The 14,391-nt window shown below is 46.1% G+C and overlaps 1 protein-coding gene across 2 annotated transcripts in view; it reads left to right on the top strand.

Annotated features, from left to right (window-relative positions):
• CCDC149 (coiled-coil domain containing 149) overlaps nucleotides 1–14,391 on the top strand; it is a 95,330-nt gene that overhangs the window by 39,338 nt on the left and 41,601 nt on the right. For both annotated transcript variants that reach the window (XM_037530779.2, XM_037530780.2), the window contains exon 4: nucleotides 5,426–5,533. In XM_037530779.2, the coding sequence (XP_037386676.1) occupies nucleotides 5,426–5,533 (108 nt within the window). The remainder of the gene's footprint in view (nucleotides 1–5,425; nucleotides 5,534–14,391) is intronic.

Here is a 14,391-nt window from a genome sequence, read left to right as displayed (position 1 = left end):
CAGGAGGACATGATGGAAGGTAGAGAGGCTCCCCTATGACCAACCTGCCTTCCAAGGAGTTTCTGCCAAGAGGCAGAGAGGTCAGGCAAGAGCCAGCCTGTTCTCTCAAGTCCCGGATAGCTCTCCTTCACCACAGCTGTCAGGATCTGTGGTCCTTGTCTCTGTGCTGGGAGAATTTCGATCAGCATTGTACTTCCCACACCAGCTGTCTTGGTAGAATGTCTTTGCAGACGCCACTTGTAATTGGGGGTAGAGTTGCTCCATGACAAAGGGAGAATTGTTAGGAAGTTAGAGTCTGAACGTTCTTTTTTTTTTTTAAGATTTATTTTTTATTAATACAATAGCTGGGGTACAGTCCGAGGCGCAGGAGGGTGAGAGGATTCACCAGAGACAGAGCAGGGAGCAGAACAGGCAGACGACCGAAAGCACTGATGAGGGGAAGCGGGCGAGACAGGAGAGGTCTGCTGCGCCATGTGGGTATCTCCCTGGCCAGCCAGGAACGGAACTCACGTTGCAGAGGCTGCGGACAGCTTCACAGCGCTGTGCTCAACCCGCTGCGCCACCAGCGAGGCCCGAGTCCAAACATTCTTTCTATCTTGGGTTCCCCAGCTGTATTTTCCTTCTGTCTCTCTCCTCTTCCTTCCTCATCCTGATTTTAATAGATAAACTTCCAATTAGAATAGAAAGAGTAACTTCAATATATGGATTCTACATTGTATTCCCCTCTACTCAGACTTCTGTATTATCTGAGCTAAAATGTCAGCCTTGAACATCACCCCCCCGCTGGATCCGAATGTTGAAAAGAGGCTTCCATTTAAACCTTTTCATGTTTTGCTATGGATGCTCTCCCTTGCCCCAGAGATTTAGAGGGAATAATCTCCAGGTTTTGTTTTTCTTCCCGGTAAAAATCTGTCCCGGCGTTAGACGCGCTGCCACTTTCCCCCCTGACATTTCCTTTACATAGTGCTGCTGTTCTAAACTGATGGTCACGCAGTCCTTCTCAATAACACGGAGACAAAACGCTCTGCATAGCTGATAAATTATAAGCAGGCACCGAGTGTTAGCTTGATGGATTGTTATAGTGAACGTGTGTGAATCATGGGTGTTATTTTTGGTCAAAAGAATTGTGTGAACTTTTCTCCTCTATTTTGAGTGCTTTGAAATGTACTACTTTCTTTTCTTTTTCTCTTACTTTTTTTTTTCTTTTTTTGTTCTTTAAGGTGTATGTCAAGGAATTAGGCACCATATCAGAGTAGTCATTTTCTAGTTTTCAGAGTTATTGTTTTGGAGTTGAGGAGGTGGAAGGACTGAATAGAAAAGAATTGTGTGTTGACAAGTGAGCCAGCCTGTGAAATGTAAAAGAAAATTACAGTCACCTGCTTTAAAGGGGGGGAATCTCCCCCACCCTACCTTACCCCAGGGGTCAATTTTAGAGCTGGGATAGATTTACTGTGAACTCGCTTGTGATTCTAATTAACCATTGTTTTGCAGCTACTGTAGAAGTGCTGGCTTTATTTTACTACATTTCTTTTCAGCCAGGGCTGCAGAGTAAATAGTGTTTGACAATCCCATCACTGAGTCTCTAAATCGCTGCTTCCTAGAGCTGCCCTGTCTTCTGTGTCAAGGGAAGCATTGAGGTATGGGTGTCTGCTTCACTCAAATGTCCAAATACCTGGGAGCATTGCTGAGCTCAATGCTATTCAAAGTGAAGCTCCAGGACCGGTGCCAGGCTGCAAGCTGTTCGTTTCTGGTCTGAGACAAAATAAGTACAGAAATTGAGAGTAAATGTTCAGCAACTTTTAGAACCATCCAAAAGTTTGATTTTATGTCTCTTGAATCTAACAAATAATTGGGGTCTTGATGTCTTCTTAAATGCATTTTCCTGTAATTGATCTTTCATGGAGTGAAAGTGGAAAATTGGTCTTTCAGCACTGATAGACAAAGTTGTCCTGGGTTAGCGACTATGGTGATGTGGGTGAATGAACATTGGGGTCTTCTCACCCACCTGAGGGGCTCAGGCCATTATTGATTCAAAAGAGGTTAGGGATTTTGCATATATATATATATATATATATATATATATATGCAATTATATATATGCAAATATATATATATTGGTCTTGTTAACATTTCATTGTTGCTGTTACAAACATTTCTTTCTGAGGTTCTCTTCCAGTACTAGGAGAAGGCAGGCTCCATGCTGGTGAATTTTGCTGTGTCTCCTGCAGATGGGGTGTTAAGATCCCCAGACCGTACAGGGGTGCCCAGAGAGCCACCTTCACTTGCAGAGCCAGCCCTGAGCTGCTCTACTCTCCCCACCTCTTGGCCAGTCTCTCTGGCCTGGCGAACCTGTCCCTCCATCTGTTGGGGAGGGATTATGCTTGCTGAGCTAATGTCTGGGAAATGTTCTGGAGTTCCTTGGAGGAAAAGCAGAGGCCGCACATTTGTGATACCTTATGCTAAGGGAAGGTGGCTGCAGGATGGAGACGAGGAACCAAGAAAATCAAGAACTGAATCATCTCTTCACTGCACTGCAGTGCCTGGGGTCATCCAGCCTTTGTGACCTTGAACAGTTTCTGAGGTGGAAATTTTGCAATGTGATGGGAGAGAGGGAGGGAAGGAAACCAGTCTCCTTTCCCCACCTGGAGCTTTCGCTTTCCAACTAGAATAGAAAGCGTGATCAGCATCGTACTTCCCTGGATGCTTTCGCTCCAGGATATTCACAAGGTTCACGTTCACACTCTCCTTTTTCAAGTCTTGGCTTGTATGTGTCTTTTTAGTGAGGCCTTTTGTGACCCTTTGCCTGCTTTACTTTTCGCCATGGACATTATCTACCTAGTAAGTCATTTCTTACTTTATTGTAGTACAATGCATTAAAGTAATATCATTGCTTAAAATGTAAGTTTACAAGGACAGGGGTTTTGTCTGTACTGCTCACTGTTGTATCTCCAGAGTCAGAGCAATGTCTAGTCCCTGTAGGTGCTGAATAAGAATTTGTGGTATCAGTGAACGGACACTGAGTGGTTAATTTGGGGCCACAGAAGGGCACTGTTAACGGAAAGTGCCTTTAGCTAGCACCTACTATTTGCCAAGCACTGTGGTAGAAATCTGATGTTCGTTACAGATCACTAGATGTAAGTATCAGATCACTAGACGAAGTCTATATATTTAGCTCCATTTTACAGATGGGACATTAACAAAGTTAAGAAACTTACCAAAGGCCACCCAGTCTAATAAGTGACAGAACTTGGATCCAATTTAGTCTATCTAATACATCGAGAGGAATTTCCAAAGAGTCAGTTGGCCATAGTTTCTCTGATTTGAAATGTGATTTGATTTTCCTCATCCTTCATCAGGTTTTTATTTGATGAGAACAGAAATCTAGGAAAATTCAGGCACCACTATTATGATGTATGAACTTTGCAAGGATGGAGTTGAAAAAGTAGAAGACATCATTGAATAATCACCAATAAGAGAGTGGAAATCAGGGCTTAGTTACATTCAGCCATTGAAGGGGAGTGGTGCTTCTCATTCTTTTAATGTGAGACTCCACATCGACCTAGGCCTAAGTGTCGTCAACTATTATTACTCCAGATCCTGCTCTAGGCTGAGGCCACACCCTCCAGATTCAGCATACTGCCTCTCACCTAAAAAATATTTATGGAATATATGCTACTTGAAATAAGTCAGTAGAGAGGACAAAGTTCCTAGACTTTTATGAAATTTACATTTTAGTGGGATGAGGGAGACTGAAAATAAAGAGTAAGCCATGACCTATGGCAGTTGGTGTGGAAATGTAAGAAAAGGTGTGTAGGGGAGGGACGTGGGGGTTCAGGGTGGAGGTAGGCAAGTTGCAGTATTAAATGGAGTGGTCCAGGTGGGGCCTGTTGAGGTCATGACCTCTGAACACAGATCTGAAAAAGGGCAAGGCAGAGAAAAGGGACTCTGGAGCATTCTAGTTTGCAAGAACAGTGCCTTGGTGCTAAGACACGTTTAAGCCTGGCTTGTTGGGGAACAGCAAGGAGGTGAACTTTGGGGGAGCTGAATGGCAAGGGTGGAGACCACCAGACATCCCAGTGGATGGGAGATGCAGGTGAAATGAAATGAGAAGCCAAAGTTGAACCAAGGTTGAAATCTTTATATTCTTTCATCATTATTCCCTTTTAGTAGCTGACATGACTGGATATTCCCAAAGGATCAGCATTGAAGTCTTTGGTGATTGAGCCGCTACGTTTGCACAAGTTCCTTAATATCTTTGGATGTGGATATTTTCTGCTATAACATGAAGAGACACTATCACTTCTACATAAAATAATCCCTTGTGTGACTATTTCTGAATGATTCCTTTCCAGGAGTCATATTCTGATAACTTGCTTGTTTCCTCTCCTCCTTCTTTTATTTATTCATTGGGAATTTTTAAAATATTTGCTGCAACACAAGCACCTTCTGGAACCAGATAGGGGGATGCCAAGGAAGTAGAAAAGAGACTGTCTTCTCTGGCTTGCAGTCTTCTTGCTAAGACTAGATAAGAAGGTAACAAATAAGGTGAGGCTAGGGGAAGCTGTGTCTGGCAAAGCACAAAAAGTGGCAAGAGCAAGAATTCAGGAGATGCCAAGTGAACGCAAAGTTAAGGCTTGAGTGGATTTAAGCGCGTCCATAGTGGCAAAGAACCAGCAATTCGGGTTTGGGGAAGCTGAGAAAAACTTGGGGGGCATGGGAAAAGATGCCCACATGTTCTTCAGAGAGGGGTGATGGTTGTGTTAGAGGAAGCTCAAGTGACAGGAGGAGACTGGCCAGTGGGGACCTCCCCCTACGGGAGCCAGGACCAGGGCATCTGGGTCCTAGCAGGAGGCACATTTGCAGGAAGGGAAGACCATGAAGAAGCTGCAGTGGGGGCCGCCCTGGCTGGTGCTCTGTGGGCTGGAGTGGGCAGACACAGATCAGGAGACCAGTAAGTCTCTTCTGGGCCCTGACGCTTTATCAGCCTCTTTCATGGGGCACATTCTGGGCTTTGAGGTCACTCATTGAACAAGATCTCTCTGAAGGGAAAAAAAAATATTGAAACAAGGGAATGAGTCTTTTTCTATATTGTTGATCCAAATTTTAGAATTGATCTCTCTGTCCACTTGCAAACTTTTCAGTGAGGCATTTTTTCAAAATGTCAACTATGACGAACTCTAGTTTTGTCGCTGAGCCATCCTGGAAACAAAGACCATCCCCAACTGAGGTTTTGGCCAACTTCATTTCCCTCCACCCCACTGTAGCGGTGGGATTTGCACAGTGGCACCATTCATGCGTGCGTTCCCGCTAATGGATGGTGTGGCTCGGATGGGCCTGGATGCCAGCCCCAATAAACCCGACAAAGCCTCTCATTTATCTGCTCCTTCCTTTCTCATGTTGTATCATCATGTGTTGATATTTCCAGGCTAATCTTGCACAACTATTGAGAGATTCTCAGGACCGAAATAAACAGCTGGGAGAAGAAATTAAAGAACTTCAGCAAAGGCTTGGAGAAGTCCAGGGCGACAATAAGGTATCGTGAATATGAAAAGGGAAAAGCTGTAATGCGTAATCGTGCGAGGGAGGTTTATGTATAGCACATCGGAAAAATGGAATGCTGCATTTGCTGAGAAATTTGTTATAGATTTTTACATTTGCAATGAAAATTCAGTTTAGCATTTCTTATCTTTATTGCGGTCCCTTTGTGTGGATGTGTGTGCGCATGTGGTTGTGTGTGTTGCTGGACTGCTCTAAAATATTGTCAAACCCATTGTAAAAGCTTCATCATGTTCAGCTTGGTGGCGAATAACACTGTGGTTGAGGGCAAAATAAAACCCAAATGCTACACTTTCCCCCCTTCTATACAAATAATGGATTTGTGGCTCAGATGATTTGGAATTATTCACATTCGGTTTTGAATTTTAAGTAGTCATCCTACTAATTATGTTCACATAACCAATTTATTTTATTGCTAAATTTGGCAATTTGTATGGAACATTGCTCAAAATCCACTGCTTGGTATTAATCAAACTCCCCTGTTGGCAACGTTAATTATAAAATATGAACTCATAAACTCCAAACTAAATGTGCGCACTCTCTCCCAGCTGAAGCTACGAACAAAAGTACAATTCAGAAAAGGAAGAAAAACAGCCGAAGCTTAACTCTAGCCCCCATCTAATTTCCCCTTTTGCCAAGATAGATTAATTTTCAACTCCTTGCCAGAGGCAGCTTTCACAGCAGAGATGACCACTGGCGTTTGATTCAAGAAAACCACAGGCTGGGGAGGAAGCATTTTCTTGGAAATGTTTTTCAAATGTTGCCAAATTCTTTGACAAATAATGGTGACATTTCTGGGAGTTGTTGGTTATTGGAAGGCGCCATTTTGAACGATGCTCACCCCTAAACAAATAATGCACGGAAGTGTCGGGTTATCCAGAGAGTTCTGTCGAGCACGAGGTCACAGAGGGTCTCCCCGACACTGCTGGGCGAAAGGGCCCAGCAGGGAGCACTGGGGCATCTTCCTGATTGTGACTTCTTCTCCATTTAATCGCCCTTGAAAAAAATTTTTAGACCTCTTGGATTTAACATGTATTTGAAGAATTGGACTCTGTCCTTCCCCGACGTGAAACAGAAAGTGGGCGAGAAGGCCTCAGAAAGTTATAATTAACCAGGACAAACTAATCAGGCCTCTGCAGGGTTGTATGCATCATTACAAGGATCTAAGCTCTGTAACCTAGGTGTTTGGTCAATAATTAAAGGCCAGACCTTCTGAGTCACTTCCACAAGAGATAACAGCAGGACAAGGTTTTCCGGAGAATAAGATGAAGTGTTGCAGGAGTTTCCTTTAAACCCATAAAACTACTGCAGGAGTTTTAGAGACATTTTAAGCCCACAAAATTCTGAAGCATTTTGAGATGTCAGTTTTGGATTCCTGCCTCTTATTGACCAATTTTTTTTTCTTATATTATTTCCTTTCTTTTATTTTTAATGAGCTATCCCCACCCCCAACTGTTCTAACTATATTTTAGCTTTATCTTTTAGTTACTTCATTGTAATTCCTTTTAAGCTTGAGATATTTTAGAGATTGATATTTGCCCCTGATATTTCAAGGAAAGAAAGGGAGGAATTTGTGTGTGTGTGTGTATGTGTGAGAGAGAGTGAATGTGTGTGTAAGTATGTGTATGAGACTGTGTACAAATATGAGTGTGTATGTATGTGTGCATGTGTGTGAGACTAAATGTGAGTCTATGATTGCATGTGCGTGTACAATGGAATGTGAGTATGCATGTGTATATGTGGGAGTGACAGTGAGCATGTGTGATTACACACACGTATGTGAGTGTGTGCATGTGTGTGTAACACTAAGCGCCGGTTCGGGCGCCTCCACACTCCACACTTCATGATTTGTTCTCACTCTGGTTTTTATTCCAGTAACTGAACACATTTATCAAACTTTTTTTCTCACCCAAGGTTTAGAATTTAGTGGCTCATATTCATGGCCTGTGAAGTAATTCTCCTGCCAAAAGGTGCAGGCAAGATGTTATAATATTCAGCAGATCCCGTATCTCAGTATCCAGCCACCCCCTCAAAAGAGACCGACTGCAGTGAGCCCCCAGAGGTTCCATTTATTCTCATTTGCATCTGAAGTTATAGGGCTGGTTTATTTTCAGCCCCCGTGAGTCACAGCCACCCTCCCCCAGCCCCACCCCCAGCCATCATCGCTAAGGCCAGATTACTCATTCCATAATGATATAAACATCTTGAGAAACTCAGAAGTCCATGTTCAAAGGTGGCTGAAGGGTTAACCTGCTTTTTTTCCATTCTTCGTGTTACTCCCTGCTCCAATCATTCCATCACCTTCTACGTCCACCTCCTAGCCGTGCTGTGGTAGGCACTCCATTATGTGCTCCCTGTTGTTTTCTCCAGCACATCCCTGATCACTGGGCACTTGCAGCTTCAGCCGCCATGCTCATTTCAGCCCCTGTGCTGAGCTGTACTGCCTGGTGCGTCGGGGCCTTTGCACCTGCTGTTGCTCGGTCTGAGCCACTCTTTCCCTTTTCTTCCCCTGCAAACTCCTGCTTGTCTTTCGGATCATAGGTCAAAGGTAGACTTCTCAGGCTCTCAGAGGCAGGTCCTGTGCATGCCCACCGTGCCCCCCCCCCACTTCCCCTCAGCTTAGACTGGCGTGGCACCCCCATCCCCAAGGGTGAAGCTGCATGCATGCTGGATTCCTGACTGGGGTGCTCCTGTGTTCCTGGGCATTAACACTCCCATTAGTTCCTGACACATTCCCAGGAACCTACGAACTATGTTAGGTGAAGACTTACTGTCCCAGAAATCGGTGGACTCACCACCCTTGTGCTTGTCACCAGTAACTCTCTTTGTGGAGTGAGGAATTATTTAGAAATCTGGAGAAAGGAGCTAAACAAACTGTTCCCCAGAGAAAAGCCAAACCAAACCGAACCCCAGGCGTGAGGCCTTGGGAAGCCCAGTGGAGAGAGTCAGGGGTCCGTGGCCACGCCCTGGTAGACCGGGGCTTGTCTGCCCACCTGTTCCACTCAGGGACATCTCATAGCTGCCACCAGGCCGCCCACTCCAGTCCTCACAGCAGGGCTGATGGCATCGTTTTATGAGTAACTCTTAACGTGGAAGGTTTTTATCTTCAAGTTGCCATTTTAACTGATGATCCTGACCCATCTTTTGGGAAGCCCAGATTCTAGATGTTAAGTACATTTAAGAAACAAGGTGATAGGAAATGAGTCGCCTTGAATATTTTCAGGTAGACTAATTTTTCCATTTGTTCAGCTAGAGCCCTGTAGCCCTATGTGCCATAAAGCATTTTCAAACAGTCTCTTGAAAGATGTGTTGCCACCCCCGCTTACAGCCAGCTTTGCACTCCCCCGGGGGCCTTGGGGGGTTGGGGGCATAATCAAGTGTGACCTGCCATCCTTCTGGACAGGACCCAAGAATTTCTCAGCCAACGGAACTGACACCAACCCCTGCTCCAAACAGATGAGAGGAGCACAGAGGGAACCCCACCAGACTGCACCCCACCCTTGATAATTATAGTTGTGAAAGGTTAAGGAGAAAAGAAGATGCCTGTGGGGAAAGGGGAGGGGGGGGCCTCACATCCCCACGATCACAGATACGGATTGCCCAGGGCTTTCAGTGTCTCCATCTGTGAGGAATAAGGACCAATTATATGGAAAAACCCAGACAATGCTGGCGCCTCAAGTCTCAAAAGCAGCCACTGGGAGAATAGCAACCCCCCTTCCTGCTGAGAGGTCTGCTTGCTGCCTCTTCTGGGCATTAAAAAATAATGATTCAGGGCCTCCCTGGTGGCACAGAGTTTACGTCTAGGCCTCTATGGCCTGAGTTCAATACCCGGCCAGGTCGTTAACCCACATGGCGCAGTAGACCTCTCCTGTCTCGCCCGCTGCTCCCCTCAGCAGTGTATTTCAGTAGATCTGCCTGTTCTGCTCCCCACTCTCTGTCTAGTGAATCCTTTCACCCCTCCCACCTCTGGTCTACACCCCAGTTCTTCTATGCCAAAAAAAATTTTGTTTAAAAAAACTGATTCAGGGAAGGGGGACCTGGAGGCAGGGGGAAGTCTCTGAGAATCTGAGGGTTAGTAATTATCAAATGACAGAACGAGAGGAACGCATTTGAGTCACGTGACCAGAGGTGAGCTGGGAGACCATCCAGAAGAGGCAGCCTGGCTAATAGAAAGAACATGGCTGCTTTCCATGGTATGAGTGCTGATATTGTAACGGACACCAGGTTACCAATGTGAAATCACCGAACATGGAAGCTGGAAGGCTGACACTGCAGAAACAGTCAGTTTCATGCTGCCACTGCCAAGTCCTGTGGTGAAGTATCCAAGGGGTTCATCTTTGCAAATGTTAAGACCAGTTTCTGTTCTTGCTCTGCCAGTTACTGTGTGTCTGGTCTTGACAAGTCAGTTTTCCACTAGCTCTCAGTTTCCTCATCTGTAAAATGGGAGCAATAATTCCTCTCATAGAATTGTTTTCAGGTTTTATTATTTATACATCCACACATAACTGGGGGCTTATACTATGTGCTGATGAATGTGCTGGGGGCCGTGACTGCGTTGAGGACTAAGAAAGGCAAGGTACCCATTCTCATGGAGCTTGTATTCTAGTTGGAGAGATAGACAGTAAGAAAATTAAATACTTAAGGTCATCAGACAGTGGCTAGTGTTGGGAAGAAAAGAAAGTAGGACAATGAGATTTGATGATGAGGGTGTATGTGTGCGTGTGATAGGACATGTGAGTAGCGCAGCCTAGCGCATGGCACCGGTAAGTGCTCCAGAGGGGTAAGTGTTGCCCCTATCTTTAGCATGACCTGCACCTAGATTGGCTTAGAATCCTCTTGTTCAAAAATTCTACCAGAGAATGTAAACTGGTCCAGACACTATGGAAATCTGTGTGGAGGTTCCTCAGAACACTGGAGAGGAATCTATCCTAGGATCCAGTGATTCCATACCCCTAGGAATCGACCCAAAGCACACAAAAATACAAAATTGAAAGGAAACCTACACTCCTGTGTTTATTGCAGCACTCTTTACAATAGCTAAGATATGGAAACATCCCAGATGCCCCAGAACAGAATAGTGGATCAAGAAGATGTGGTACACATACAAGATGGAATACTACTCAGCAGTCAAAAATACAAACTCATGCTTTTTGTGGCACTATGGATGGAGCTGGAGGGGACTATGCAAAGCAAAATAAGTAGAAGGAAAAGATAAACAGTGATGGTTTCACATATATGTGGAAAATAGGGAAACTGAACCAAGGGTCAGGGAAAAGGCAAATGTTGCAAGCTAACCAGATAACTGAGACAAGCAGCAAGGGAGGGCGAGGAAGTCAAGTCAAAACAGGGGAGGGGGTGCACAGAAAAGGGGCTGTGCTGATGGATGGATCACAGTTGCTGTGGTGGTGGGATAATTGTGGGGACTACACCTGTGGGGAGAAATCAACTACTGTACAAAAATGAACAGCAATGTAAGAACATAAATTTACTAACAAAAAATACAAAAACAAAAATTCTACCAGTAATCTCAAGGTCTTCCTTCCTGATCAGCTCTTTCCACCAAGCTGGGCAGGTAACTCCCAAGAGTGACCAAGATTAGGGTGAGAAGCCTATCTACTGGCAGAGGGATCCCCAAAACCGAGCCCTCCTTTGGCCACCTCGAACGTTGCCAGCTGGGGCATTGTTACTCCAAGGCAGAGCTCCTGGAAGCCTGGGCGCGTCTGTGCACCACGCGGGATGCCAGGAGCAGCCGCTCAGGCGCCCACTGAGACAGCCAGCAGTGGGTTTTCTTGTCAGTTGCTTGTTTTTTTGCCTTCGTTTTGCAGATTACAGACCTTTAGTGCAAAGGAGCGATAATGCAGCGCGAGGAAGTCAAAGGCGAGGACTGTCAGGCGAACAGCAGTCCCTCCCAGCGCCCTGCATTCAGCCTTCCTGGGCCCCGCTGACTAATTTAAATGTCGCTGTTTGTGCTATTGCATAAACACAGGGTTTTGCCCTTAATAATGAGCTTTATGTTGCAGCAGCTGATGGTCTTTAAGTACCTCTGTTTTATCTGGTGCTGGCACCGTAAAACCAAAGAGCCCTTCTGTGCGAACATACCTCTATTGACGTGGGACTTTTGGATGGATTCAGTGAGCAAACCAATTAAGTCCAAGCCACGAGCCAATAAAGACAAACCAATGAGCAAGCAGGTGACTAATTAAAGTATACTATATCGAGAAAGAGAGCGCTCAGTTGCAGGTGTTTGTGGTGGTCCAGGATGAGGGATCAGAGAGCTCTTCGTAAACTGGCCCCTCTTTATGCTCTAAGGAAACACAGGGATGTCCTAGCCCATAGGAGACGTGCTTGAAGAGGGCACTCTAATGAAAAGCTCTCACCTTGGGGCATGATAGAAATTAATTACAAAGAATTAAAATGAGTGATAAGGGCCCTTCACCCGCTCCAGCCTCATCATATCTTGCTCTGAGATCTTGATTGTTAACTCGAGGCCAAGCTCAGCTAGTTCCCAAGGAGCCAGGTGAGTGCCGCCTTCCCTAATGTTTTAATGTGAAATGAATCAGATGTGTTTGGTCTCAGAGACCATAGTTGAGCCCGTCCTGGCTTGAATGAGCTTGTGGCCTGAGTGGACCAAGCTGCCAATACAGTGTGGCTTGGACATTTGTTCCACAGACCCGATGTTCTCCTGTCACTTCCTTGTAGAGAATTGGTTCTGTGATATCTCTGCATGGGATTCATTTTACCCTCAACGAACGGCCAAATTCCACTAAAGTAAAAAGAACTCAAAGTGGCTTTAAAACTGGTTGTGGGACGTTATGCAGCTTATGGCTTTGGAGACAGTGTGGACAGAACTGCCTGCAGGTAATTCAGGACTCCCTGGCTGTGTGATCTTGGGGTTATTTGACTTCTCTGTGCCTCAGTTGTCCTCATCTGTGCAATGGCAGTAACAGCAGTGCTTTCTCTTGAAGGGCAGCTCACTGCAATTCACTTCAACATATCTTTATTGAGGACCCAACTATATGGATGGGGGCAGGGGAGTGAACAGATGCAATGAGTTGCTGCTTCCATGGGGCTTCCATTCTAGTGGGAACAGATGGGTTGTAAGCAAATAAACAATAAATATGCAGATGACCCTGGATCAACGCTGTGGGTTATAGGCAGCTACTATGGAAATCCAAAATCTGTGCATAACTTTTTATTTCCCCAAACTTAAGTACAGTTGTCCCTTTGTATCTTGGTGGTGGGGCAGGGGGTGGGAGGGGTGTTCAGGAGCCCCCACCCCAACTATGAATAGTGCTCAAGTTCCTTGTAGTCAGCTTCGATTTCCATAGGTTCCACCTGTACAGATACAGACCACTCAACACCCAAGGACATAAGCAACTCACCTCCAGAGCTGGTTGAATCTGTGCAAGTGGAACCTGTGGAGAAAAATCCACTCAGTTCAAACCTGTGTCCTGAGGTGCACAGTTGTTCACATTTCGAGATCTATAATATAAAGTCATTTGATAATTTTAACTGTACTTTTTATTCATTTAAAAAGGTGCAGAATGGTTGATATTAAAGTTGACGGATTCTTATATTTGGTGAAATATATCAGCAGGTGCTAAGGAGAAAATGCAGGCCGCTAGGGGGCGGTGGAGGGCAGCCTGGGCAGAGAGGCCCCCCCCATGGCGTGGTGGGAGCTGTCCTGTCTGCTCACATGTTCTTTTCTCAGGAACCTGAAGCAGAGTCGGGGGGAGGTGGCCAGATGATGAAGATGTGAGGTGCGGAGACCCTGAGGTGACGCCAGCTTGGGCTGATAGATACCCGGTGTGGGGGCCAGTGCATCTTTTGTGAGGGTTAAATAGGAAAAGGTATAAAAAGCGCTTAACACAGAACACCCCCCTCAGGGGCTCACGGTGCAGCGATTGCTATGGTTTAGAGAGCAGCAGCATGGCACCAGCTCCAGGGCCCTCGCCTGCCAAGGTTCAGCTCCTGCCTGTGCTTTAAAAGGCTTGTGATGCCGGCAAGTCACCTTACCTCTTTGACCCCATTCTCACCTGGAAACGGGGGTTGTAATAATGCTTCATCGGGTGCTTGTTGGCCTGTGTTAGGTTCACGTGTGTGAGCACCTGGGACGGACTCTGCGTGTGGGAAGGGCTACACGGGTGTTTACTCCAAGTGGTAAGGGGTGGTAAGGGGCTTTGTGACTGTAGGGTAAAGAAAATGTCAGGCTTTTCTGCCCTTCCACCATCAGGATAGATGATGGATCCTTGTCCTGAATGCATGCCTGATGGCGGGCACCTGGAATAGGGTGTGGGCATAGGTAGATGGGATTCAGCTGAGCTAAGACTGTGCTTTTAAGGGTGGCGTCACGGGGGGACGCCAGCAGCCCCAGCCAGCAGCAGCAGAACCTGAAGGAGAAGCTGAAGCAGAAGCAGAGAACGCCAGAGAGCCCAGATAGAGTGAAGACTTGCTGGGGGCTGGGAGGCCTGCCAGCCTCCCAGTCCCCCAGCCAGCACCCCTGCCTGCCATATGCCTGGTGAACCCCAAATAAAAGACCTGCAAAACTACTGAGGACTCTGACTGCTCCTTTACCCGGTCTGCATGGGATCAGAAAACCTGCACTGTATCCAGTCCTGCCCTTACAATTGGCGTAAGTCGGCAAGATCCATGCAGACGGGTATTGGAGCCCTCCGAAGACCTGCAGGGACTAAGGAGAACAGACTGTTTGCCTGTGATGATGCTGGAGGCGCCATGGCGGCACAGAAGGTGAACAACGCCCACGAGCTACAGGACGAGACCTGGCGTGAAGGAGACGCCCAAAAGGACCAGCCAACGACACCGGAAAGGACCAGC

This window comes from Talpa occidentalis, unplaced genomic scaffold (genome assembly GCF_014898055.3).
Source record: "Talpa occidentalis isolate TD23 unplaced genomic scaffold, MPIMG_talOcc4v2.1 talOcc4.6, whole genome shotgun sequence".
Taxonomy (NCBI): Eukaryota; Metazoa; Chordata; class Mammalia; order Eulipotyphla; family Talpidae; genus Talpa; species Talpa occidentalis.
Note: the sequence above shows the minus strand (reverse complement) of the source record. Positions and strands in the feature narration are given on the sequence as shown.